General features: G+C 34.8%; 1 protein-coding gene across 1 annotated transcript in view; it reads left to right on the top strand.

Moving 5' to 3' along the window:
• The window catches only part of PPFIBP1 (PPFIA binding protein 1), a gene marked incomplete at its 3' end in the record, with an annotated part of 103,421 nt that overhangs the window by 58,458 nt on the left and 18,138 nt on the right, over positions 1–26,825 (top strand). The window contains exons 9-13 of the mRNA XM_073649243.1: positions 23,262–23,323; positions 23,465–23,549; positions 25,833–25,981; positions 26,112–26,242; positions 26,446–26,493. Of these exons, the coding sequence (XP_073505344.1) occupies positions 23,262–23,323; positions 23,465–23,549; positions 25,833–25,981; positions 26,112–26,242; positions 26,446–26,493 (475 nt within the window). The remainder of the gene's footprint in view (positions 1–23,261; positions 23,324–23,464; positions 23,550–25,832; positions 25,982–26,111; positions 26,243–26,445; positions 26,494–26,825) is intronic.

Raw genomic sequence — 26,825 nt, 5'->3', positions numbered from 1 at the left:
GTACATAGAGGGCAGTATTATAGTAGTTATATTCTTGTACATAGGGGGCAGTATTATAGTAGTTATATTCTTGTACATAGGGGCAGTATTATAGTAGTTATATTCTTGCACATAGGGGCAGTATTATAGTAGTTATATTCTTGCACATAGGGGCAGTATTATAGTAGTTATATTCTTGTACATAGGGGCAGTATTATAGTAGTTATATTCTTGTACATAGGGGCAGTGTTATATTAGTTATATTCTTGTACATAGGAGCAGTATTATAGTAGTTATATTCTTGTACATAGAGGGCAGTATTATAGTAGTTATATTCTTGTACATAGGGGGCAGTATTATAGTAGTTATATTCTTGTACATAGGGGCAGTATTATAGTAGTTATATTCTTGTACACAGGAGCAGTATTATAGTAGTTATATTCTTGTATATAGGGGGCAGTATTATAGTAGTTATATTCTTGTACATAGAGGGCAGTATTATAGTAGTTATATTCTTGTACATAGGGAGCAGTATTATAGTAGTTATATTCTTGTTCATAGGGGAAGTATTATAGTAGTTATATTCTTGTACATAGGAGCAGTATTATAGTAGTTATATTCTTGTATATAGGGGGCAGTATTATAGTAGTTATATTCTTGTACATAGAGGGCAGTATTATAGTAGTTATATTCTTGTACATAGGGAGCAGTATTATAGTAGTTATATTCTTGTACATAGGGGCAGTTTTATAGTAGTTATATTCTTGTACATAGGGGCAGTATTATAGTAGTTATATTCTTGTACATAGGGGCAGTATTATAGTAGTTATATTCTTGTACATAGGGGCAGTATTATAGTAGTTATATTCTTGTACATAGGGAGCAGTATTATAGTAGTTATATTCTTGTACATAGGAGCAGTATTATAGTAGTTATATTCTTGTACATAGGGAGCAGTATTATAGTAGTTATATTCTTGTACATAGGGGACAGTATTATAGTAGTTATATTCTTGTACATAGAGGGCAGTATTATAGTAGTTATATTCTTGTACATAGGGGGCAGTATTATAGTAGTTATATTCTTGTACATAGGGGCAGTATTATAGTAGTTATATTCTTGTACATAGGGGGCAGTTTTATAGTAGTTATATTCTTGTACATAGAGGGCAGTATTATAGTAGTTATATTCTTGTACATAGGGGGCAGTATTATAGTAGTTATATTCTTGTACATAAGGAGCAGTATTATAGTAGTTTATATTCTTGTACATAGGGGGCAGTATTATAGTAGTTATATTCTTGTACATAGGGGCAGTATTATAGTAGTTATATTCTTGTACATAGGGGCAGTATTATAGTAGTTATATTCTTGTACATAGGGGGCAGTATTATAGTAGTTATATTCTTGTACATAGGGAGTAGTATTATAGCAGTTATATTCTTGTACATAAGGAGCAGTATTATAGTAGTTATATTCTTGTACATAGGGGCAGTATTATAGTAGTTATATTCTTGTACATAGGGGCAGTATTATAGTAGTTATATTCTTGTACATAGGAGCAGTATTATAGTAGTTATATTCTTGTACATAGGAGCAGTATTATAGTAGTTATATTCTTTACATAGGGGCAGTATTATAGTAGTTATATTCTTGTATATAGGAGCAGTATTATAGTAGTTATATTCTTGTACATAGGGGCAGTATTATAGTAGTTATATTCTTGTACATAGGGGGCAGTATTATAGTAGTTATATTCTTGTACATAGGAGCAGTATTATAGTAGTTATATTCTTGTACATAGGAGCAGTATTATAGTAGTTATATTGTACATAGGGGGCAGTATTATAGTAGTTATATTCTTGTACATAGGAGCAGTATTATAGTAGTTATATTCTTGTACATAGGAGCAGTATTATAGTAGTTATATTCTTGTACATAGGGGCAGTATTATAGTAGTTATATTCTTGTACATAGGGAGCAGTATTATAGTAGTTATATTCTTGTACATAGGAGCAGTATTATAGTAGTTATATTCTTGTATATAGGAGCACTATTATAGTAGTTATATTCTTGTACATAGGGGCAGTATTATAGTAGTTATATTCTTGTACATAGGGGCAGTATTATAGTAGTTATATTCTTGTATATAGGAGCACTATTATAGTAGTTATATTCTTGTACATAGGGGCAGTATTATAGTAGTTATATTCTTGTACATAGGGGGCAGTATTATAGTAGTTATATTCTTGTACATAGGAGCAGTATTATAGTAGTTATATTCTTGTACATAGGGGCAGTATTATAGTAGTTATATTCTTGTACATAGGGGCAGTATTATAGTAGTTATATTCTTGTACATAGGGAGCAGTATTATAGTAGTTATATTCTTGTACATAGGAGCAGTATTATAGTAGTTATATTCTTGTACATAGGGAGCAGTATTATAGTAGTTATATTCTTGTACATAGGGGGCAGTATTATAGTAGTTATATTCTTGTACAAAGGGGGCCGTATTATAGTAGTTATATTCTTGTACATAGGAGCAGTATTATAGTAGTTATATTCTTGTACATAGGGAGCAGTATTATAGTAGTTATATTCTTGTATATAGGAGCAGTATTATAGTAGTTATATTCTTGTACATAGAGGCAGTATTATAGTAGTTATATTCTTGTACATAGAGGCAGTATTATAGTAGTTATATTCTTGTACATAGGGAGCAGTATTATAGTAGTTATATTCTTGTACATAGGAGCAGTATTATAGTAGTTATATTCTTGTACATAGGGGCAGTATTATAGTAGTTATATTCTTGTACATAGGGGCAGTATTATAGTTGTTATATTCTTGTACATAGGGAGCAGTATTATAGTAGTTATATTCTTGTACATAGGAGCAGTATTATAGTAGTTATATTCTTGTACATAGGGAGCAGTATTATAGTAGTTATATTCTTGTACATAGGGGGCAGTATTATAGTAGTTATATTCTTGTACATAGGGGGCCGTATTATAGTAGTTATATTCTTGTACATAGGAGCAGTATTATAGTAGTTATATTCTTGTACATAGGGGCAGTATTATAGTAGTTATATTCTTGTATATAGGAGCAGTATTATAGTAGTTATATTCTTGTACATAGGGGCAGTATTATAGTAGTTATATTCTTGTACATAGGGAGCAGTTTTATAGTAGTTATATTCTTGTACATAGGAGCAGTATTATAGTAGTTATATTCTTGTACATAGGGGCAGTATTATAGTAGTTATAATCTTGTACATAGGGAGCAGTATTATAGTAGTTATATTCTTGTACATAGGGGGCAGTATTATAGTAGTTATATTCTTGTACATAGGGAGCAGTATTATAGTAGTTATATTCTTGTACATAGGGGGCAGTATTATAGTAGTTATATTCTTGTACATAGGGGCAGTATTATAGTAGTTATAATCTTGTACATAGGGGCAGTATTATAGTAGTTATAATCTTGTACATAGGGAGCAGTATTATAGTAGTTATATTCTTGTACATAGGGGGCAGTATTATAGTAGTTATATTCTTGTACATAGGGGGCAGTATTATAGTAGTTATATTCTTGTACATAGGAGCAGTATTATAGTAGTTATATTCTTGTACATAGGGGCAGTATTATAGTAGTTATATTCTTGTACATAGGGGCAGTATTATAGTAGTTATATTCTTGTACATAGGGAGCAGTATTATAGTAGTTATATTCTTGTACATAGGAGCAGTATTATAGTAGTTATATTCTTGTACATAGGGAGCAGTATTATAGTAGTTATATTCTTGTACATAGGGGGCAGTATTATAGTAGTTATATTCTTGTACAAAGGGGGCCGTATTATAGTAGTTATATTCTTGTAGATAGGAGCAGTATTATAGTAGTTATATTCTTGTACATAGGGAGCAGTATTATAGTAGTTATATTCTTGTATATAGGAGCAGTATTATAGTAGTTATATTCTTGTACATAGAGGCAGTATTATAGTAGTTATATTCTTGTACATAGAGGCAGTATTATAGTAGTTATATTCTTGTACATAGGGAGCAGTATTATAGTAGTTATATTCTTGTACATAGGAGCAGTATTATAGTAGTTATATTCTTGTACATAGGGGCAGTATTATAGTAGTTATATTCTTGTACATAGGGGCAGTATTATAGTTGTTATATTCTTGTACATAGGGAGCAGTATTATAGTAGTTATATTTTTGTACATAGGAGCAGTATTATAGTAGTTATATTCTTGTACATAGGGAGCAGTATTATAGTAGTTATATTCTTGTACATAGGGGGCAGTATTATAGTAGTTATATTCTTGTACATAGGGGGCCGTATTATAGTAGTTATATTCTTGTACATAGGAGCAGTATTATAGTAGTTATATTCTTGTACATAGGGGCAGTATTATAGTAGTTATATTCTTGTATATAGGAGCAGTATTATAGTAGTTATATTCTTGTACATAGGAGCAGTATTATAGTAGTTATATTCTTGTACATAGGGGCAGTATTATAGTAGTTATATTCTTGTACATAGGGAGCAGTTTTATAGTAGTTATATTCTTGTACATAGGAGCAGTATTATAGTAGTTATATTCTTGTACATAGGGGCAGTATCATAGTAGTTATAATCTTGTACATAGGGAGCAGTATTATAGTAGTTATATTCTTGTACATAGGGGGCAGTATTATAGTAGTTATATTCTTGTACATAGGGAGCAGTATTATAGTAGTTATATTCTTGTACATAGGGGGCAGTATTATAGTAGTTATATTCTTGTACATAGGGGCAGTATTATAGTAGTTATAATCTTGTACATAGGGGCAGTATTATAGTAGTTATAATCTTGTACATAGGGAGCAGTATTATAGTAGTTATATTCTTGTACATAGGGGGCAGTATTATAGTAGTTATATTCTAGTACATAGGGAGCAGTATTATAGTAGTTATATTCTTGTACATAGGGGGCAGTATTATAGTAGTTATGTTCTTGTACATAGGGGGCAGTATTATAGTAGTTATGTTCTTGTACATAGGGGGCAGTATTATAGTAGTTATATTCTTGTACATAGGAGCAGTATTATAGTAGGTATATTCTTGTATATAGGGGGCATTATTATAGTAGTTATATTCTTGTACATAGGGGGCAGTATTATAGTAGTTATATTCTTGTACATAGGGGGCAGTATTATAGTAGTTATATTCTTGTACATAGGGGGCAGTATTATAGTAGTTATATTCTTGTACATAGGGGGCAGTATTATAGTAGTTATATTCTTGTACATAGGAGCAGTATTATAGTAGTTATATTCTTGTACATAGGGGCAGTATTATAGTAGTTATATTCTTGTACATAGGAGCAGTATTATAGTAGTTATATTCTTGTACATAGGGACAGTATTATAGTAGTTATATTCTTGTACATAGGGAGCAGTATTATAGTAGTTATATTCTTGTACATAGGGGCAGTATTATAGTAGTTATATTCTTGTACATAGGAGCAGTATTATAGTAGTTATATTCTTGTACATAGGGGCAGTATTATAGTAGTTATATTCTTGTACATAGGGGCAGTATTATAGTAGTTATATTCTTGTACATAGGAGCAGTATTATAGTAGTTATATTCTTGTACATAGGGGGCAGTATTATAGTAGTTATATTCTTGTACATAGGAGCAGTATTATAGTAGTTATATTCTTGTACATAGGGGCAGTATTATAGTAGTTATATTCTTGTACATAGGAGCAGTATTATAGTAGTTATATTGTACATAGGGGGCAGTATTATAGTAGTTATATTCTTGTACATAGGAGCAGTATTATAGTAGTTATATTCTTGTACATAGGAGCAGTATTATAGTAGTTATATTCTTGTACATAGGGGCAGTATTATAGTAGTTATATTCTTGTACATAGGGAGCAGTATTATAGTAGTTATATTCTTGTACATAGGAGCAGTATTATAGTAGTTATATTCTTGTATATAGGAGCACTATTATAGTAGTTATATTCTTGTACATAGGGGCAGTATTATAGTAGTTATATTCTTGTACATAGGGGCAGTATTATAGTAGTTATATTCTTGTATATAGGAGCACTATTATAGTAGTTATATTCTTGTACATAGGGGCAGTATTATAGTAGTTATATTCTTGTACATAGGGGGCAGTATTATAGTAGTTATATTCTTGTACATAGGAGCAGTATTATAGTAGTTATATTCTTGTACATAGGGGCAGTATTATAGTAGTTATATTCTTGTACATAGGGGCAGTATTATAGTTGTTATATTCTTGTACATAGGGAGCAGTATTATAGTAGTTATATTCTTGTACATAGGAGCAGTATTATAGTAGTTATATTCTTGTACATAGGGAGCAGTATTATAGTAGTTATATTCTTGTACATAGGGGGCAGTATTATAGTAGTTATATTCTTGTACATAGGGGGCCGTATTATAGTAGTTATATTCTTGTACATAGGAGCAGTATTATAGTAGTTATATTCTTGTACATAGGGGCAGTATTATAGTAGTTATATTCTTGTATATAGGAGCAGTATTATAGTAGTTATATTCTTGTACATAGGGGCAGTATTATAGTAGTTATATTCTTGTACATAGGGAGCAGTTTTATAGTAGTTATATTCTTGTACATAGGAGCAGTATTATAGTAGTTATATTCTTGTACATAGGGGCAGTATTATAGTAGTTATAATCTTGTACATAGGGAGCAGTATTATAGTAGTTATATTCTTGTACATAGGGGGCAGTATTATAGTAGTTATATTCTTGTACATAGGGAGCAGTATTATAGTAGTTATATTCTTGTACATAGGGGGCAGTATTATAGTAGTTATATTCTTGTACATAGGGGCAGTATTATAGTAGTTATAATCTTGTACATAGGGGCAGTATTATAGTAGTTATAATCTTGTACATAGGGAGCAGTATTATAGTAGTTATATTCTTGTACATAGGGGGCAGTATTATAGTAGTTATATTCTTGTACATAGGGGGCAGTATTATAGTAGTTATATTCTTGTACATAGGAGCAGTATTATAGTAGTTATATTCTTGTACATAGGGGCAGTATTATAGTAGTTATATTCTTGTACATAGGGGCAGTATTATAGTAGTTATATTCTTGTACATAGGGAGCAGTATTATAGTAGTTATATTCTTGTACATAGGAGCAGTATTATAGTAGTTATATTCTTGTACATAGGGAGCAGTATTATATTAGTTATATTCTTGTACATAGGGGGCAGTATTATAGTAGTTATATTCTTGTACAAAGGGGGCCGTATTATAGTAGTTATATTCTTGTAGATAGGAGCAGTATTATAGTAGTTATATTCTTGTACATAGGGAGCAGTATTATAGTAGTTATATTCTTGTATATAGGAGCAGTATTATAGTAGTTATATTCTTGTACATAGAGGCAGTATTATAGTAGTTATATTCTTGTACATAGAGGCAGTATTATAGTAGTTATATTCTTGTACATAGGGAGCAGTATTATAGTAGTTATATTCTTGTACATAGGAGCAGTATTATAGTAGTTATATTCTTGTACATAGGGGCAGTATTATAGTAGTTATATTCTTGTACATAGGGGCAGTATTATAGTTGTTATATTCTTGTACATAGGGAGCAGTATTATAGTAGTTATATTTTTGTACATAGGAGCAGTATTATAGTAGTTATATTCTTGTACATAGGGAGCAGTATTATAGTAGTTATATTCTTGTACATAGGGGGCAGTATTATAGTAGTTATATTCTTGTACATAGGGGGCCGTATTATAGTAGTTATATTCTTGTACATAGGAGCAGTATTATAGTAGTTATATTCTTGTACATAGGGGCAGTATTATAGTAGTTATATTCTTGTATATAGGAGCAGTATTATAGTAGTTATATTCTTGTACATAGGAGCAGTATTATAGTAGTTATATTCTTGTACATAGGGGCAGTATTATAGTAGTTATATTCTTGTACATAGGGAGCAGTTTTATAGTAGTTATATTCTTGTACATAGGAGCAGTATTATAGTAGTTATATTCTTGTACATAGGGGCAGTATCATAGTAGTTATAATCTTGTACATAGGGAGCAGTATTATAGTAGTTATATTCTTGTACATAGGGGGCAGTATTATAGTAGTTATATTCTTGTACATAGGGAGCAGTATTATAGTAGTTATATTCTTGTACATAGGGGGCAGTATTATAGTAGTTATATTCTTGTACATAGGGGCAGTATTATAGTAGTTATAATCTTGTACATAGGGGCAGTATTATAGTAGTTATAATCTTGTACATAGGGAGCAGTATTATAGTAGTTATATTCTTGTACATAGGGGGCAGTATTATAGTAGTTATATTCTAGTACATAGGGAGCAGTATTATAGTAGTTATATTCTTGTACATAGGGGGCAGTATTATAGTAGTTATGTTCTTGTACATAGGGGGCAGTATTATAGTAGTTATGTTCTTGTACATAGGGGGCAGTATTATAGTAGTTATATTCTTGTACATAGGAGCAGTATTATAGTAGGTATATTCTTGTATATAGGGGGCATTATTATAGTAGTTATATTCTTGTACATAGGGGGCAGTATTATAGTAGTTATATTCTTGTACATAGGGGGCAGTATTATAGTAGTTATATTCTTGTACATAGGGGGCAGTATTATAGTAGTTATATTCTTGTACATAGGGGGCAGTATTATAGTAGTTATATTCTTGTACATAGGAGCAGTATTATAGTAGTTATATTCTTGTACATAGGGGCAGTATTATAGTAGTTATATTCTTGTACATAGGAGCAGTATTATAGTAGTTATATTCTTGTACATAGGGACAGTATTATAGTAGTTATATTCTTGTACATAGGGAGCAGTATTATAGTAGTTATATTCTTGTACATAGGGGCAGTATTATAGTAGTTATATTCTTGTACATAGGAGCAGTATTATAGTAGTTATATTCTTGTACATAGGGGCAGTATTATAGTAGTTATATTCTTGTACATAGGGGCAGTATTATAGTAGTTATATTCTTGTACATAGGAGCAGTATTATAGTAGTTATATTCTTGTACATAGGGGGCAGTATTATAGTAGTTATATTCTTGTACATAGGGGGCAGTATTGTAGTAGTTATATTCTTGTACATAGGGGGCAGTATTATAGTAGTTATATTCTTGTACATAGGAGCAGTATTATAGTAGTTATATTCTTGTACATAGGGGCAGTATTATAGTAGTTATATTCTTGTACATAGGGAGCAGTATTATAGTAGTTATATTCTTGTACATAGGGGCAGTATTATAGTAGTTATATTCTTGTACATAGGAGCAGTATTATAGTAGTTATATTCTTGTACATAGGGGCAGTATTATAGTAGTTATATTCTTGTACATAGGGGCAGTATTATAGTAGTTATATTCTTGTACATAGGGGGCAGTATTATAGTAGTTATATTCTTGTACATAGGGGGCAGTATTATAGTAGTTATATTCTTGTACATAGGAGCAGTATTATAGTAGTTATATTCTTGTACATAGGGGCAGTATTATAGTAGTTATATTTTTGTATATAGAAGCAGTATTATAGCAGTTATATTCTTGTACATAGGAGCAGTATTATAGTAGTTATATTCTTGTACATAGGGGCAGTATTATAGTAGTTATATTCTTACACATAGGGCCAGTATTATAGTAGTTATATTCTTGTATATAGAAGCAGTATTATAGTAGTTATATTCTTGTACATAGGGGCAGTATTATAGTAGTTATATTCTTGTACATAGGGGCAGTATTATATTAGTTATATTCTTGTACATAGGAGCAGTATTATAATAGTTATATTCTTGTACATAGAGGGCAGTATTATAGTAGTTATATTCTTGTACATAGGGGGCAGTATTATAGTAGTTATATTCTTGTACATAGGGGCAGTATTATAGTAGTTATATTCTTGTACATAGGAGCAGTATTATAGTAGTTATATTCTTGTATATAGGGGGCAGTATTATAGTAGTTATATTCTTGTACATAGGGGACAGTATTATAGTAGTTATATTCTTGTACATAGGGAGCAGTATTATAGTAGTTATATTCTTGTACATAGGAGCAGTATTATAGTAGTAATATTCTTGTATATAGGGGGCAGTATTATAGTAGTTATATTCTTGTACATAGAGGGCAGTATTATAGTAGTTATATTCTTGTACATAGGGAGCAGTATTATAGTAGTTATATTCTTGTACATAGGGGCAGTATTATAGTAGTTATATTCTTGTACATAGGGGGCAGTATTATAGTAGTTATATTCTTGTACATAGGGGCAGTATTATAGTAGTTATATTCTTGTACATAGGGGGCAGTATTATAGTAGTTATATTCTTGTACATAGGGGCAGTATTATAGTAGTTATATTCTTGCACATAGGGAGCAGTATTATAGTAGTTAAATTCTTGTACATAGGGGCAGTATTATAGTAGTTATATTCTTGTACATAGGAGCAGTATTATAGTAGTTATATTCTTGTACATAGGGGCAGTATTATAGTAGTTATATTCTTGTACGTAGGGGGCAGTATTATAGTAGTTATATTCTTGTACGTAGGGAGCAGTATTATAGTAGTTATATTCTTGTACGTAGGGGGCAGTTTTATAGTAGTTATATTCTTGTACATAGGGGGCAGTATTATAGTAGTTATATTCTTGTACGTAGGGAGCAGTATTATAGTAGTTATATTCTTGTACGTAGAGGGCAGTATTATAGTAGTTATATTCTTGTACATAGGGGCAGTATTATAGTAGTTATATTCTTGTACATAGGGGCAGTATTATATTAGTTATATTCTTGTACATAGGGGGCAGTATTATAGTAGTTATATTCTTGTACATAGGAGCAGTATTATAGCAGTTATATTCCTGTACATAGGGGGCAGTATTAGCAGTTATATTCTTGTACATAGGGAGCAGTATTATAGCAGTTATATTCTTGTACATAGGGAGCAGTATTATAGTAGTTATATTCTTGTACATAGGGAGCAGTATTATAGTAGTTATATTCTTGTACATAGGGGCAGTATTATAGTAGGTATATTCTTGTACATAGAAGCAGTATTATAGTAGTTATATTCTTGTACATAGAGGGCAGTATTATAGTAGTTATATTCTTGTACATAGGGGGCAGTATTCTAGTAGTTATATTCTTGTACATAGGGGCAGTATTATAGTAGTTATATTCTTGTACATAGGAGCAGTATTATAGTAGTTATATTCTTGTACATAGGGGGCAGTATTATAGTAGTTATTCTTGTACATAGGGGGCAGTATTATAGTAGTTATATTCTTGTACATAGGGAGCAGTATTATAGTAGTTATATTCTTGTACATAGGGAGCAGTATTATAGTAGTTATATTCTTGTACATAGGGGCAGTATTATAGTAGTTATATTCTTGTACATAGGAGCAGTATTATAGTAGTTATATTCTTGTACATAGGGGCAGTATTATAGTAGTTATATTCTTGTATATAGGAGCAGTATTATAGTAGTTATATTCTTGTACACAGGGGCAGTATTATAGTAGTTATATTCTTGTACATAGGGAGCAGTATTATAGTAGTTATATTCTTGTACATAGGGGGCAATATTATAGTAGTTATATTCTTGTACATAGGGGGCAGTATTATAGTAGTTATATTCTTGTACATAGGAGCAGTATTATAGTAGTTATATTCTTGTACATAGGGGCAGTATTATAGTAGTTATATTCTTGTATATAGGAGCAGTATTATAGTAGTTATATTCTTGTACATAGGGGCAGTATTATAGTAGTTATATTCTTGTACATAGGGGGCAGTATTATAGTAGTTATATTCTTGTACATAGGAGCAGTATTATAGTAGTTATATTGTTGTACATAGGGGCAGTATTATAGTAGTTATATTCTTGTATATAGGAGCAGTATTATAGTAGTTATATTCTTGTACATAGGGAGCAGTATTATAGTAGTTATATTCTTGTACATAGGGAGCAGTATTATAGTAGTTATATTCTTGTACATAGGGAGCAGTATTATAGTAGTTATATTCTTGTACATAGGGGGCAGTATTATAGTAGTTATATTCTTGTATATAGGAGCAGTATTATAGTAGTTATATTCTTGTACATAGGAGCAGTATTATAGTAGTTATATTCTTGTACATAGGGGCAGTATTATAGTAGTTATATTCTTTTATATAGGAGCAGTATTATAGTAGCTATATTCTTGTACATAGGGGCAGTATTATAGTAGTTATATTCTTGTACATAGGGGGCAGTATTATAGTAGTTATATTCTTGTACATAGGAGCAGTATTATAGTAGTTATATTCTTGTACATAGGGGCAGTATTATAGTAGTTATATTCTTGTACATAGGGAGCAGTATTATAGTAGTTATATTCTTGTACATAGGAGCAGTATTATAGTAGTTATATTCTTGTACATAGAGAGCAGTAGTATAGTAGTTATATTTTTGTACATAGGAGCAGTATTATAGTAGTTATATTCTTGTACATAGGGACAGTATTATAGTAGTTATATTCTTGTATATAGGAGCAGTATTATAGTGGTTATATTCTTGTACATAGGGGCAGTATTATAGTAGTTATATTCTTGTACATAGGGGCAGTATTATAGTAGTTATATTCTTGTACATAGGGAGCAATATTAGAGTAGTTATATTCTTGTACATAGGGGCAGTATTATAGTAGTTATATTCTTGTACATAGGGGCAGTATTATAGTAGTTATATTCTTGTACATAGGGGCAGTATTATAGTAGTTATATTCTTGTACATAGGGAGCAGTATTATAGTAATTATATTCTTGTACATAGGAGCAGTATTATAGTAGTTATATTCTTGTACATAGGGAGCAGTATTATAGTAGTTATATTCTTGTACATAGGGGGCAGTATTATAGTAGTTATATTCTTGTACATAGGGGGCCGTATTATAGTAGTTACATTCTTGTACATAGGAGCAGTATTATAGTAGTTATATTCTTGTACATAGGGGCAGTATTATAGTAGTTATATTCTTGTATATAGGAGCAGTATTATAGTAGTTATATTCTTGTACATAGGGGCAGTATTATAGTAGTTATATTCTTGTACATAGGGAGCAGTATTATAGTAGTTATATTCTTGTACATAGGAGCAGTATTATAGTAGTTATATTCTTGTACATAGGGGCAGTATTATTGTAGTTATATTCTTGTATATAGGGGGCAGTAATATAGCACTTATATTGTATATAGGGGCAGTATTATAGTAGTTATATTCTTGTACATAGGGGGCAGTATTATAGTAGTTATATTCTTGTACATAGGAGCAGTATTATAGTAGTTATATTCTTGTACATAGGAGCAGTATTATAGTAGTTATATTCTTGTACATAGGGGCAGTATTATAGTAGTTATAATCTTGTACATAGGGAGCAGTATTATAGTTGTTATATTCTTGTACATAGGGGGCAGTATTATAGTAGTTATATTCTTGTACATAGGAGCAGTATTATAGTAGTTATATTCTTGTACATAGGGGCAGTATTATAGTAGTTATAATCTTGTACATAGGGGCAGTATTATAGTAGTTATAATCTTGTACATAGGGAGCAGTATTATAGTAGTTATATTCTTGTACATAGGGGGCAGTATTATAGTAGTTATATTCTTTTACATAGGAGCAGTATTATAGTAGTTATATTCTAGTACATAGGGAGCAGTATTATAGTAGTTATATTCTTGTACATAGGGGGCATTATTATAGTAGTTATATTCTTGTACATAGGGGGCAGTATTATAGTAGTTATATTCTTGTACATAGGGGGCAGTATTATAGTAGTTATATTCTTGTACATAGGAGCAGTATTATAGTAGTTATATTCTTGTACATAGGGGGCAGTATTATAGTAGTTATATTCTTGTACATAGGGGCAGTATTATAGTAGATATATATTCTTGTACATAGGGGGCAGTATTATAGTAGTTATATTCTTGTACATTGGGGGCAGTATTATAGCAGTTATATTGTATATAGGGGGCAGTAATATAGTAGCTATATTCTTGCACATAGGGGGCAGTATTATAGTAGTTATATTCTTGCACATAGGGGGCAGTATTATTGTAGTTATATTCTTGTATATAGGGGGCAGTAATATAGCACTTATATTGTATATAGGGGCAGTAATATAGTAGCTATATTCTTGTACATAGGGAGCAGTATTATAGTAGTTATATTCTTGTACATCGGGGCAGTATTATAGTAGTTATATTCTTGTACATAGGGGCAGTATTATAGTAGTTATATTCTTGTACATAGGGGCAGTATTATATTAGTTATATTCTTGTATATAGGGGGCAGTAATATAGCAGTTATATTCTTGTACGTAGGGGGCAGTATTATAGTAGTTATATTCTTGTACATAGGGAGCAGTATTATAGTAGTTATATTCTTGTACATAGGGAGCAATATTATAGTAGTTATATTCTTGTACATAGGAGCAGTATTATAGTAGTTATATTCTTGTACATAGGGACAGTATTATAGTGGTTATATTCTTGTACATAGGAGCAGTATTATAGTAGTTATATTCTTGTACATAGGAGCAGTATTATAGTAGTTATATTCTTGTACATAGGGACAGTATTATAGTAGTTATATTCTTGTATATAGGAGCAGTATTATAGTAGTTATATTCTTGTACATAGGGGCAGTATTATAGTAGTTATATTCTTGTACATAGGGGGCAGTATTATAGTAGTTATATTCTTGTACATAGGGAGCAATATTATAGTAGTTATATTCTTGTACATAGGGGCAGTATTATAGTAGTTATATTCTTGTACATTGGGGCAGTATTATAGTAGTTATATTCTTGTACATAGGGGCAGTATTATAGTAGTTATATTCTTGTACATAGGGAGCAGTATTATAGTAATTATATTCTTGTACATAGGAGCAGTATTATAGTAGTTATATTCTTGTACATAGGGAGCAGTATTATAGTAGTTATATTCTTGTACATAGGGGGCAGTATTATAGTAGTTATATTCTTGTACATAGGGGGCCGTATTATAGTAGTTACATTCTTGTACATAGGAGCAGTATTATAGTAGTTATATTCTTGTACATAGGGGCAGTATTATAGTAGTTATATTCTTGTATATAGGAGCAGTATTATAGTAGTTATATTCTTGTACATAGGGGCAGTATTATAGTAGTTATATTCTTGTACATAGGGAGCAGTATTATAGTAGTTATATTCTTGTACATAGGAGCAGTATTATAGTAGTTATATTCTTGTACATAGGGGCAGTATTGTAGTTATATTCTTGTATATAGGGGGCAGTAATATAGCACTTATATTGTATATAGGGGCAGTATTATAGTAGTTATATTCTTGTACATAGGGGGCAGTATTATAGTAGTTATATTCTTGTACATAGGAGCAGTATTATAGTAGTTATATTCTTGTACATAGGAGCAGTATTATAGTAGTTATAATCTTGTACATAGGGGCAGTATTATAGTAGTTATAATCTTGTACATAGGGAGCAGTATTATAGTAGTTATATTCTTGTACATAGGGGGCAGTATTATAGTAGTTATATTCTTTTACATAGGAGCAGTATTATAGTAGTTATATTCTAGTACATAGGGAGCAGTATTATAGTAGTTATATTCTTGTACACAGGGGGCATTATTATAGTAGTTATATTCTTGTACATAGGGGGCAGTATTATAGTAGTTATATTCTTGTACATAGGGGCAGTATTATAGTAGATATATATTCTTGTACATAGGGGGCAGTATTATAGTAGTTATATTCTTGTACATTGGGGGCAGTATTATAGCAGTTATATTCTTGTACATAGGGAGCAGTATTATAGTAGTTATATTCTTGTACATAGGGACAGTATTATAGTAGTTATATTCTTGTATATAGGAGCAGTATTATAGTGGTTATATTCTTGTACATAGGGGCAGTATTATAGTAGTTATATTCTTGTACATAGGGGGCAGTATTATAGTAGTTATATTCTTGTACATAGGGAGCAATATTAGAGTAGTTATATTCTTGTACATAGGGGCAGTATTATAGTAGTTATATTCTTGTACATAGGGGCAGTATTATAGTAGTTATATTCTTGTACATAGGGGCAGTATTATAGTAGTTATATTCTTGTACATAGGGAGCAGTATTATAGTAATTATATTCTTGTACATAGGAGCAGTATTATAGTAGTTATATTCTTGTACATAGGGAGCAGTATTATAGTAGTTATATTCTTGTACATAGGGGGCAGTATTATAGTAGTTATATTCTTGTACATAGGGGGCCGTATTATAGTAGTTACATTCTTGTACATAGGAGCAGTATTATAGTAGTTATATTCTTGTACATAGGGGCAGTATTATAGTAGTTATATTCTTGTATATAGGAGCAGTATTATAGTAGTTATATTCTTGTACATAGGGGCAGTATTATAGTAGTTATATTCTTGTACATAGGGAGCAGTATTATAGTAGTTATATTCTTGTACATAGGAGCAGTATTATAGTAGTTATATTCTTGTACATAGGGGCAGTATTATTGTAGTTATATTCTTGTATATAGGGGGCAGTAATATAGCACTTATATTGTATATAGGGGCAGTATTATAGTAGTTATATTCTTGTACATAGGGGGCAGTATTATAGTAGTTATATTCTTGTACATAGGAGCAGTATTATAGTAGTTATATTCTTGTACATAGGAGCAGTATTATAGTAGTTATATTCTTGTACATAGGGGCAGTATTATAGTAGTTATAATCTTGTACATAGGGAGCAGTATTATAGTTGTTATATTCTTGTACATAGGGGACAGTATTATAGTAGTTATATTCTTGTACATAGGAGCAGTATTATAGTAGTTATATTCTTGTACATAGGGGCAGTATTATAGTAGTTATAATCTTGTACATAGGGGCAGTATTATAGTAGTTATAATCTTGTACATAGGGAGCAGTATTATAGTAGTTATATTCTTGTACATAGGGGGCAGTATTATAGTAGTTATATTCTTTTACATAGGAGCAGTATTATAGTAGTTATATTCTAGTACATAGGGAGCAGTATTATAGTAGTTATATTCTTGTACATAGGGGGCATTATTATAGTAGTTATATTCTTGTACATAGGGGGCAGTATTATAGTAGTTATATTCTTGTACATAGGGGGCAGTATTATAGTAGTTATATTCTTATACATAGGAGCAGTATTATAGTAGTTATATTCTTGTACATAGGGGGCAGTATTATAGTAGTTATATTCTTGTACATAGGGGCAGTATTATAGTAGATATATATTCTTGTACATAGGGGGCAGTATTATAGTAGTTATATTCTTGTACATTGGGGGCAGTATTATAGCAGTTATATTGTATATAGGGGGCAGTAATATAGTAGCTATATTCTTGCACATAGGGGGCAGTATTATAGTAGTTATATTCTTGCACATAGGGGGCAGTATTATTGTAGTTATATTCTTGTATATAGGGGGCAGTAATATAGCACTTATATTGTATATAGGGGCAGTAATATAGTAGCTATATTCTTGTACATAGGGAGCAGTATTATAGTAGTTATATTCTTGTACATCGGGGCAGTATTATAGTAGTTATATTCTTGTACATAGGGGCAGTATTATAGTAGTTATATTCTTGTACATAGGGGCAGTATTATATTAGTTATATTCTTGTATATAGGGGGCAGTAATATAGCAGTTATATTCTTGTACGTAGGGGGCAGTATTATAGTAGTTATATTCTTGTACATAGGGAGCAGTATTATAGTAGTTATATTCTTGTACATAGGGAGCAATATTATAGTAGTTATATTCTTGTACATAGGAGCAGTATTATAGTAGTTATATTCTTGTACATAGGGACAGTATTATAGTGGTTATATTCTTGTACATAGGAGCAGTATTATAGTAGTTATATTCTTGTACATAGGAGCAGTATTATAGTAGTTATATTCTTGTACATAGGGACAGTATTATAGTAGTTATATTCTTGTATATAGGAGCAGTATTATAGTAGTTATATTCTTGTACATAGGGGCAGTATTATAGTAGTTATATTCTTGTACATAGGGGGCAGTATTATAGTAGTTATATTCTTGTACATAGGGAGCAATATTATAGTAGTTATATTCTTGTACATAGGGGCAGTATTATAGTAGTTATATTCTTGTACATAGGGGCAGTATTATAGTAGTTATATTCTTGTACATAGGGGCAGTATTATAGTAGTTATATTCTTGTACATAGGGAGCAGTATTATAGTAATTATATTCTTGTACATAGGAGCAGTATTATAGTAGTTATATTCTTGTACATAGGGAGCAGTATTATAGTAGTTATATTCTTGTACATAGGGGGCAGTATTATAGTAGTTATATTCTTGTACATAGGGGGCCGTATTATAGTAGTTACATTCTTGTACATAGGAGCAGTATTATAGTAGTTATATTCTTGTACATAGGGGCAGTATTATAGTAGTTATATTCTTGTATATAGGAGCAGTATTATAGTAGTTATATTCTTGTACATAGGGGCAGTATTATAGTAGTTATATTCTTGTACATAGGGAGCAGTATTATAGTAGTTATATTCTTGTACATAGGAGCAGTATTATAGTAGTTATATTCTTGTACATAGGGGCAGTATTGTAGTTATATTCTTGTATATAGGGGGCAGTAATATAGCACTTATATTGTATATAGGGGCAGTATTATAGTAGTTATATTCTTGTACATAGGGGGCAGTATTATAGTAGTTATATTCTTGTACATAGGAGCAGTATTATAGTAGTTATATTCTTGTACATAGGAGCAGTATTATAGTAGTTATAATCTTGTACATAGGGGCAGTATTATAGTAGTTATAATCTTGTACATAGGGAGCAGTATTATAGTAGTTATATTCTTGTACATAGGGGGCAGTATTATAGTAGTTATATTCTTTTACATAGGAGCAGTATTATAGTAGTTATATTCTAGTACATAGGGAGCAGTATTATAGTAGTTATATTCTTGTACACAGGGGGCATTATTATAGTAGTTATATTCTTGTACATAGGGGGCAGTATTATAGTAGTTATATTCTTGTACATAGGGGCAGTATTATAGTAGATATATATTCTTGTACATAGGGGGCAGTATTATAGTAGTTATATTCTTGTACATTGGGGGCAGTATTATAGCAGTTATATTCTTGTACATAGGGAGCAGTATTATAGTAGTTATATTCCTGTACATAGGGGGCAGTATTATAGTAGTTATATTCTTGTACATAGGGAGCAGTATTATAGTAGTTATATTCCTGTACATAGGGGGCAGTATTATAGTAGTTATAATAATGCCCCCTATGTACAAAAATATAACTACTATAATACTGCCCCCTATGTACAGGAATATAACTACTATAATACTGCTCCCTATGTACAAGAATATAACTACTATAATACTGCCCCCTATGTACAGGAATATAACTACTATAATACTGCTCCCTATGTTCAAGAATATAACTACTATAATAATGCCCCCTATGTACAAAAATATAGTAGTTATATTCTTGTACATAGGGGCAGTATTATAGTAGTTATATTCTTGTATATAGGGGGCAGTAATATAGCAGTTATATTCTTGTATATAGGGGGCAGTATTATAGTAGTTATATTCTTGTACATAGGGAGCAGTATTATAGTAGTTATATTCCTGTACATAGGGGGCAGTATTATAGTAGTTATATTCTTGTACATTGGAGGCAGTATTATAGTAGTTATATTCTTGTACATAGGGGGCAGTAGTATAGTAGTTATATTCTTGTACATAGGGGGCAGTATTATAGTAGTTATATTCTTGTACATAGGGGGCAGTATTATAGTAGTAATATTCTTGTACATAGGGGCAGTATTATAGTAGTTATATTCTTGTATATAGGGGGCAGTAATATAGCAGTTATATTCTTGTATATAGGGGGCAGTATTATAGTAGTTATATTCTTGTACATAGGGAGCAGTATTATAGTAGTTATATTCCTGTACATAGGGGGCAGTATTATAGTAGTTATATTCTTGTACATTGGAGGCAGTATTATAGTAGTTATATTCTTGTACATAGGGGGCAGTAGTATAGTAGTTATATTCTTGTACATAGGGGGCAGTATTATAGTAGTTATATTCTTGTACATAGGGGGCAGTATTATAGTAGTAATATTCTTGTACATAGGGGCAGTATTATAGTAGTTATATTCTTGTATATAGGGGGCAGTAATATAGTAGTTATATTCTTGTACATAGGGGGCAGTATTATAGTAGTAATATTCTTGTACATAGGGGCAGTATTATAGTAGTTATATTCTTATATATAGGGGGCAGTAATATAGTAGTTATATTCTTGTACATAGGGGGCAGTATTATAGTAGTTATATTCTTGTACATAGGGAGCAGTATTATAGTAGTTATATTCTTGTACATAGGGGCAGTATTATAGTAGTTATATTCTCGTATATAGGGGGCAGTATTATAGTAGTTATATTCTTGTGCACAGGGGGCAGTATTATAGTAGTTATATTCTTGTACATAGGAGCAGTATTATAGTAGTTATATTCTTGCACATAGGGGGCAGTATTATAGTAGTTATATTCTTGCACATAGGGGGCAGTATTATAGTACTTATATTCTTGTATATAGGGGGCAGTAATATAGTAGTTATATTCTTGTACATAGGAGCAGTATTATAGTAGTTATATTCTTGTTCATAGGGGCAGTATTATAGTAGATATATATTCTTGTACATAGGGGGCAGTATTATAATAGTTATATTCTTGTACATAGGGGGCAGTATTATAGTAGTTATATTCTTGTACATAGGGGCAGTATTATAGTAGTTATATTCTTGTACATAGGAGCAGTATTATAGTAGTTATATTCTTGTACATAGGAGCAGTATTATAGTAGTTATATTCTTGTACATAGGAGCAGTATTATAGTAGTTATATTCTTGTACATAGGGGGCAGTATTATAGTAGTTATATTCTTGTTCATAGGAGCAGTATTATAGTAGTTATATTCTTGTTCATAGGGGCAGTATTATAGTAGATATATATTCTTGTACATAGGGGGCAGTATTATAATAGTTCTATTCTTGTACATAGGGGCAGTATTATAGTAGTTTTATTCTTGTACATAGGGGCAGTATTATAGTAGTTTTATTCTTGTACATAGGGAGCAGTATTATAGTAGTTATATTCTTGTACATAGGAGCAGTATTATAGTAGTTATATTCTTGTACATAGGAGCAGTATTATAGTAGTTATATTCTTGTACATAGGAGCAGTATTATAGTAGTTATATTCTTGTACATAGGGGGCAGTATTATAGTAGTTATATTCTTGTACATAGGGGGCAGTATTATAGTAGTTATATTCTTGTACAAAGGGGGCAGTATTATAGTAGTTATATTCTTGTACATAGGGGGCAGTTTTATAGTAGATATATATTCTTGTACATAGGGGGCACTATTATAGTAGTTATATTCTTGTACATAGGGGGCAGTATTATAGTAGTTATATTCTTGTACATAGGGAGCAGTATTATAGTAGTTATATTCTTGTACATTGGGGCAGTATTATAGTAGTTATATTCTCGTATATAGGGGACAGTAATATAGCAGTTATATTCTTGTGCACAGGGGGCAGTATTATAGTAGTTATACTCTTGTACATAGGAGCAGTATTATAGCGGTTATATTCTTGTACATAGGAGCAGTATTATAGTAGTTATATTCTTGCACATAGGGGGCAGTATTATAGTAGTTATATTCTTGCACATAGGGGGCAGTATTATTGTAGTTATATTCTTATACATAGGGGGCAGTATTATAGTAGTTATATTCTTGTACATAGGGGGCAGTATTATAGTAGTTATATTCTTGTACATAGGAGCAGTATTATAGTAGTTATATTCTTGTACATAGGAGCAGTATTATAGTAGTTATATCCTTGTACATAGGGGGCAGTATTATAGTAGTTATATTCTTGTACACAGGGTTCAGTATTATAGTAGTTATATTCTTGTACATAGGGAGCAGTATTATGGTAGTTGTATTCTTGTACATAGGAGCAGTATTATAGTAGTTATATTCTTGTACATAGGTGGCAGTATTATAGTAGTTATATTCTAGTACATAGGTGGCAGTATTATAGTAGTTATATTCTAGTACATAGGGGGCAGTATTATAGTAGTTATATTCTTGTACATAGGAGCAGTATTATAGTAGTTATATTCTTGTACATAGGAGCAGTATTATAGTAGTTATATTCTTGTACATAGGGGCAGTATTATAGTAGTTATATTCTTGTACATAGGAGCAGTATTATAGTAGTTATATTCTTGTACATAGGGGCAGTATTATAGTAGTTATATTCTTGTACATAGGGGCAGTATTATAGTAGTTATATTCTTGTACATAGGGGGTAGTATTATAGTAGTTATACTCTTGTACATAGGGGCAGTATTATAGTAGTTATATTCTTGTACATAGGGGGCAGACTTACAGGTAATATAAGCTTTGCTGTATATAGGGGTTTGCGGTGTTTATCGGTCCGGCTCCTGGTATTGCGGTTCTCTCTGTATTAAGGCGGTATTCTTTCTTGTGATCCCGCCCGCGCAGTCTGTCTCGCTGTACTCGCTGGTGTCAGGTATAGCGGTGAGGTTCGGTCGCACTTTGTGCTGATTCCAGGTGTTTTCTTGGAGAATATAATGACGTCTTCTCCCATCACGTAGTAATTGTTATTTTCTTGGAAGGCCCCGGGGGTGGGAGCGGAGGGGGTAACTGAATTTTTGCCAGGAAGGTTCATGGACTACTACTTGGCAGGAAATCTTCCTTCTCTCCATCTAAGAATCAGATATGGGAATGTTCTTAAAGGGCTCGTCCAGAACTAGGAAAACACATCATCTTCCTTCCACCAGCAGCTCCACCTCTGTCTATAAATTGTTACTGCCGAGCTGAAATCCATTGATGTTAATGGTGCAGAGCTGCAGTACCACATTCATCCTGTAGATAGGGGTGGCGCTGTTCTCAAACCCAGGCAGCCGTCCACAGTGTTACGTGGATCCCTGATAAGCGTTGTGTGTTTTTCTTCAGATACGGAAGTGCAGAAGATGAAGAAGGCTGTGGAATCGTTAATGGCCGCCAACGAGGAAAAGGTAAGACCAGCCGTGTACTCCAGTCACAACCAGAGCTGCAGAAAATCAACTACATGGGTGCAATAAATTTCAGCTACATCCTCCGATGGTATCCGCCGTGTGCGGCCGCCTGTAAATCCCATCTGTTCACTGTGTTTACAGGACCGGAAGATTGAGGAGCTGAGGCAGTCGCTGAACAGGTACAAGAAGGTGCAGGATATGGTGGTTCTGGCGCACGGTAAGACAGGTGCGGATTTATTTTCTCTTCTATGCGTCTATAGCATTGATGACCAGTGATGATAATTAGTTGAGGTGAATCAAAGTTACAGAAAAATGTGAAAGGGACCAAAAGGAAAGTGTGGGTGGGGGGCCAAAGAGAAAGCATGGTGGTGCTGAAAGGAAAGTGGGTGGCGGGCCAAAGGGAAAGCGTGGTGGTGCTGAAAGGAAAGTGTGTGTGGCGGACCAAAGGGAAAGCGTGGTGGTGCTGAAAGGAAAGTGTGGGTGGGGGGGACAAAGGGAAAGCGTGGTGGTGCTGAAAGGAAAGTGTGGGTGGGGGGGGCAAAGGGAAAGCGTGGTGGTGCTGAAAGGAAAGTGTGGGTGGCGGTTCAAAGGGAAAGAGTGGTGGTGCTGAAAGGAAAGTGTGGGTGGGGGGGCCAAAGGGAATATGTGGTGGTGCTGAAAGGAAAGTATGGGTGGGGGGGACAAAGGGAAAGCGTGGTGGTGCTGAAAGGAAAGTGTGAGTGGGGGGCCAAAGGGAAAGCTTGGTGGTGCTGAAAGGATAGTGTGTGTTGGGGGGACAAAGGGAAAGCGTGGTGGTGCTGAAAGGAAAGTATGGGTTGGGGGGACAAAGGGAAAGCGTGGTGGTGCTGAAAGGAAAGTGTGGGTGGGGGGTGCCAAAAGGAAAGTGTGGGTTGGGGGACCAAAAGGAAATTGTGGGTGGGGGTGCCAAAGGGAAAGTGAGTGTTACCAAAGATAAAGGATGGATGGTGCCAAAAGGACACTGTGGGTAGGACCAAAGGTAAAGTATGGGGGTTGCCAACAGAAAAGCGTGCGTGGGACGAAAAGTAAAGCATGGATGGTAGTGTCGTATAAAAATAATGGAATGTAATTAAAACTAAGGCATGGGTGTTATCCAAAAGAAGATATAAGAGGGAAGGAACCAGTTGCTGCTAGAGGGAGAGCAATTAGTTGGATAAAAAAGAAGGCATGGGTGTAGCCCAGAGGAAGACTTAGATATTGCATGTTAAAAGAAGGGAAGACGCTGGGGGTTTCTGCCAGGGAGGCGGTGCTGGGGTTTCTGCCAGGGAGGCGGTGCTGGGGTTTCTGCCAGGGAGGCGGTGCTGGGGTTTCTGCCAGGGAGGCGGTGCTGGGGTTTCTGCCAGGGAGGCGGTGCTGGGGTTTCTGCCAGGGAGGCGGTGCTGGGGTGGCCGCCAGGGAGGCGGTGCTGGGGTGGCCGCCAGGGAGGCGGTGCTGGGGTGGCCGCCAGGGAGGCGGTGCTGGGGTGGCCGCCAGGGAGGCGGTGCTGGGGTGGCCGCCAGGGAGGCGGTGCTGGGGTGGCCGCCAGGGAGGCGGTGCTGGGGTGGCCGCCAGGGAGGCGGTGCTGGGGTTTCCGCCAGGGAGGCGGTGCTGGGGTTTCCGCCAGGGAGGCGGTGCTGGGGTTTCCGCCAGGGAGGCGGTGCTGGGGTTTCCGCCAGGGAGGCGGTGCTGGGGTTTCCGCCAGGGAGGCGGTGCTGGGGTGGCCGCCAGGGAGGCGGTGCTGGGGTCTCTACTAGAGGGAGAGCATTGGTTAATTCATGGATCAAAAGGAGGCTCTGGGTGTAGCCCAATGGAAGACCTAGGTATTGCCAGAGGGAAGGTGCGGAGACTGCTGCCAGGGGGAAGGGGCGCGGAGGCGGCTGCCAGGGGGAAGGGGCGCGGAGGCGGCTGCCAGGGGGAAGGGGCGCGGAGGCGGCTGCCAGGGGGAAGGGGCGCGGAGGCTGCTGCCAGAGGGAAGGGGCGCGGAGGCTGCTGCCAGAGGGAAGGGGCGCGGAGGCTGCTGCCAGGGGGAAGGCGCGCGGAGGCTGCTGCCAGGGGGAAGGCGCGCGGAGGCGGCTGCCAGGGGGAAGGCGGCGCGGAGGCGGCTGCCAGGGGGACGGGGCGCGGAGGCGGCGGCGGCTGCCAGGGGGACGGGGCGCGGCGGCGGCTGCCAGGGGGACGGGGCGCGGAGGCGACTGCCAGGGGGAAGGCGCGCGGAGGCTGCTGCCAGGGGGAAGGCGCCGCGGAGGCGGCTGCCAGGGGGAAGGGGCGCGGAGGCGGCTGCCAGGGGGAAGGGGCGCGGAGGCTGCTGCCAGGGGGAAGGCGCCGCGGAGGCGGCTGCCAGGGGGAAGGGGCGCGGAGGCGGCTGCCAGGGGGAAGGGGCCAGGCTAATGAGGGAAGAGTTGGAAATTTGACACAGCCCTCCATCAGACAAAGCATTACTCTGTGGAAGCCCTTTTCTTTTTGCTGTTGTACATTATACACGGCGCTCCCCTCACTCCTCCTCTGTCCTCAGGTAAAGAGGTGGAAAGTGACGACTCTGTGATCTCAGGATCAAATTCTCTCGTATTTGACTCCAATGCATTCAGTGACGCTGACAAATCCCCCTCCCCGCTGCCGCTATCGCTCTCCCCCAGCCCGGAGGAGGCTGCCGCCACCACAAAGGTAAGAGGGCCGCTCTGGATTCCAAGCGGACAGTGAGAAGTGCAGCAGAGTTCCCAGCAGCACAGAGTATTTCAGGAAACGAGTGCTGACCCTGGTTTTGTGTATAATTATTTTTTTTTCTTCAATTTAGCCCTTACTGGAAATGCACACGAGTATCCTCCAGGTCACCATCCCCTCGTTCAGCTCTACGTCACCGCTACAGAAGCAGACGGAAGTGTCAAAGATATCTGCAAAAGAGGCGCCGGGATCAGCAGACACGAGGTAAATGTATAAGGATCAGTCTGTACTGGGTCTGATAAAGACAGAAGAGAGATCAGATAAACCCAGCACCCACCCTGCTCCCCCTATAATCAGTATTAACCTCCAACCAGTAATCATTACACTCGGCTCTTACTGGAATAAATGTAAAAACTAATCTGTACAGAAGTCACAAGAGAGAAACCGAGAATGTTCTTGTTTTGCAGTGAAGAAAAGAAAAGCAACTTATCTACAGAAGCCGAAGATATCACATTGTAAGTGTCGCCTGTACAGGAATATAACTACTATAATACTGCCCCCTATGTACAAGAATATAACTACTATAATACTGCCCCTATGTACAAGAATATAACTACTATAATACTGCCCCTATGTACAAGAACATAACTACTATAATACTGCTCCTATGTACAAGAATATAACTACTATAATACTGCCCCCTATGTACAAGAATATAACTACTATAATACTGCCCTCTATGTACAAGAATAGAACTACTATAATACTGCCCCTATACAAGGATATAACTACTATAATAGTGCCCCCTATGTACAAGAATATAACTACTATAATACTGCTCCTATGT

Source organism: Phyllobates terribilis, unplaced genomic scaffold (genome assembly GCF_046119375.1).
Source record: "Phyllobates terribilis strain yellow unplaced genomic scaffold, ASM4611937v1 Scaffold_10__3_contigs__length_209671492, whole genome shotgun sequence".
In the NCBI taxonomy this organism is placed as follows: domain Eukaryota; kingdom Metazoa; phylum Chordata; class Amphibia; order Anura; family Dendrobatidae; genus Phyllobates; species Phyllobates terribilis.
The sequence above is the reverse complement of the archived record's forward strand: the minus strand, read 5'-3'. Positions and strand labels throughout refer to the sequence as shown.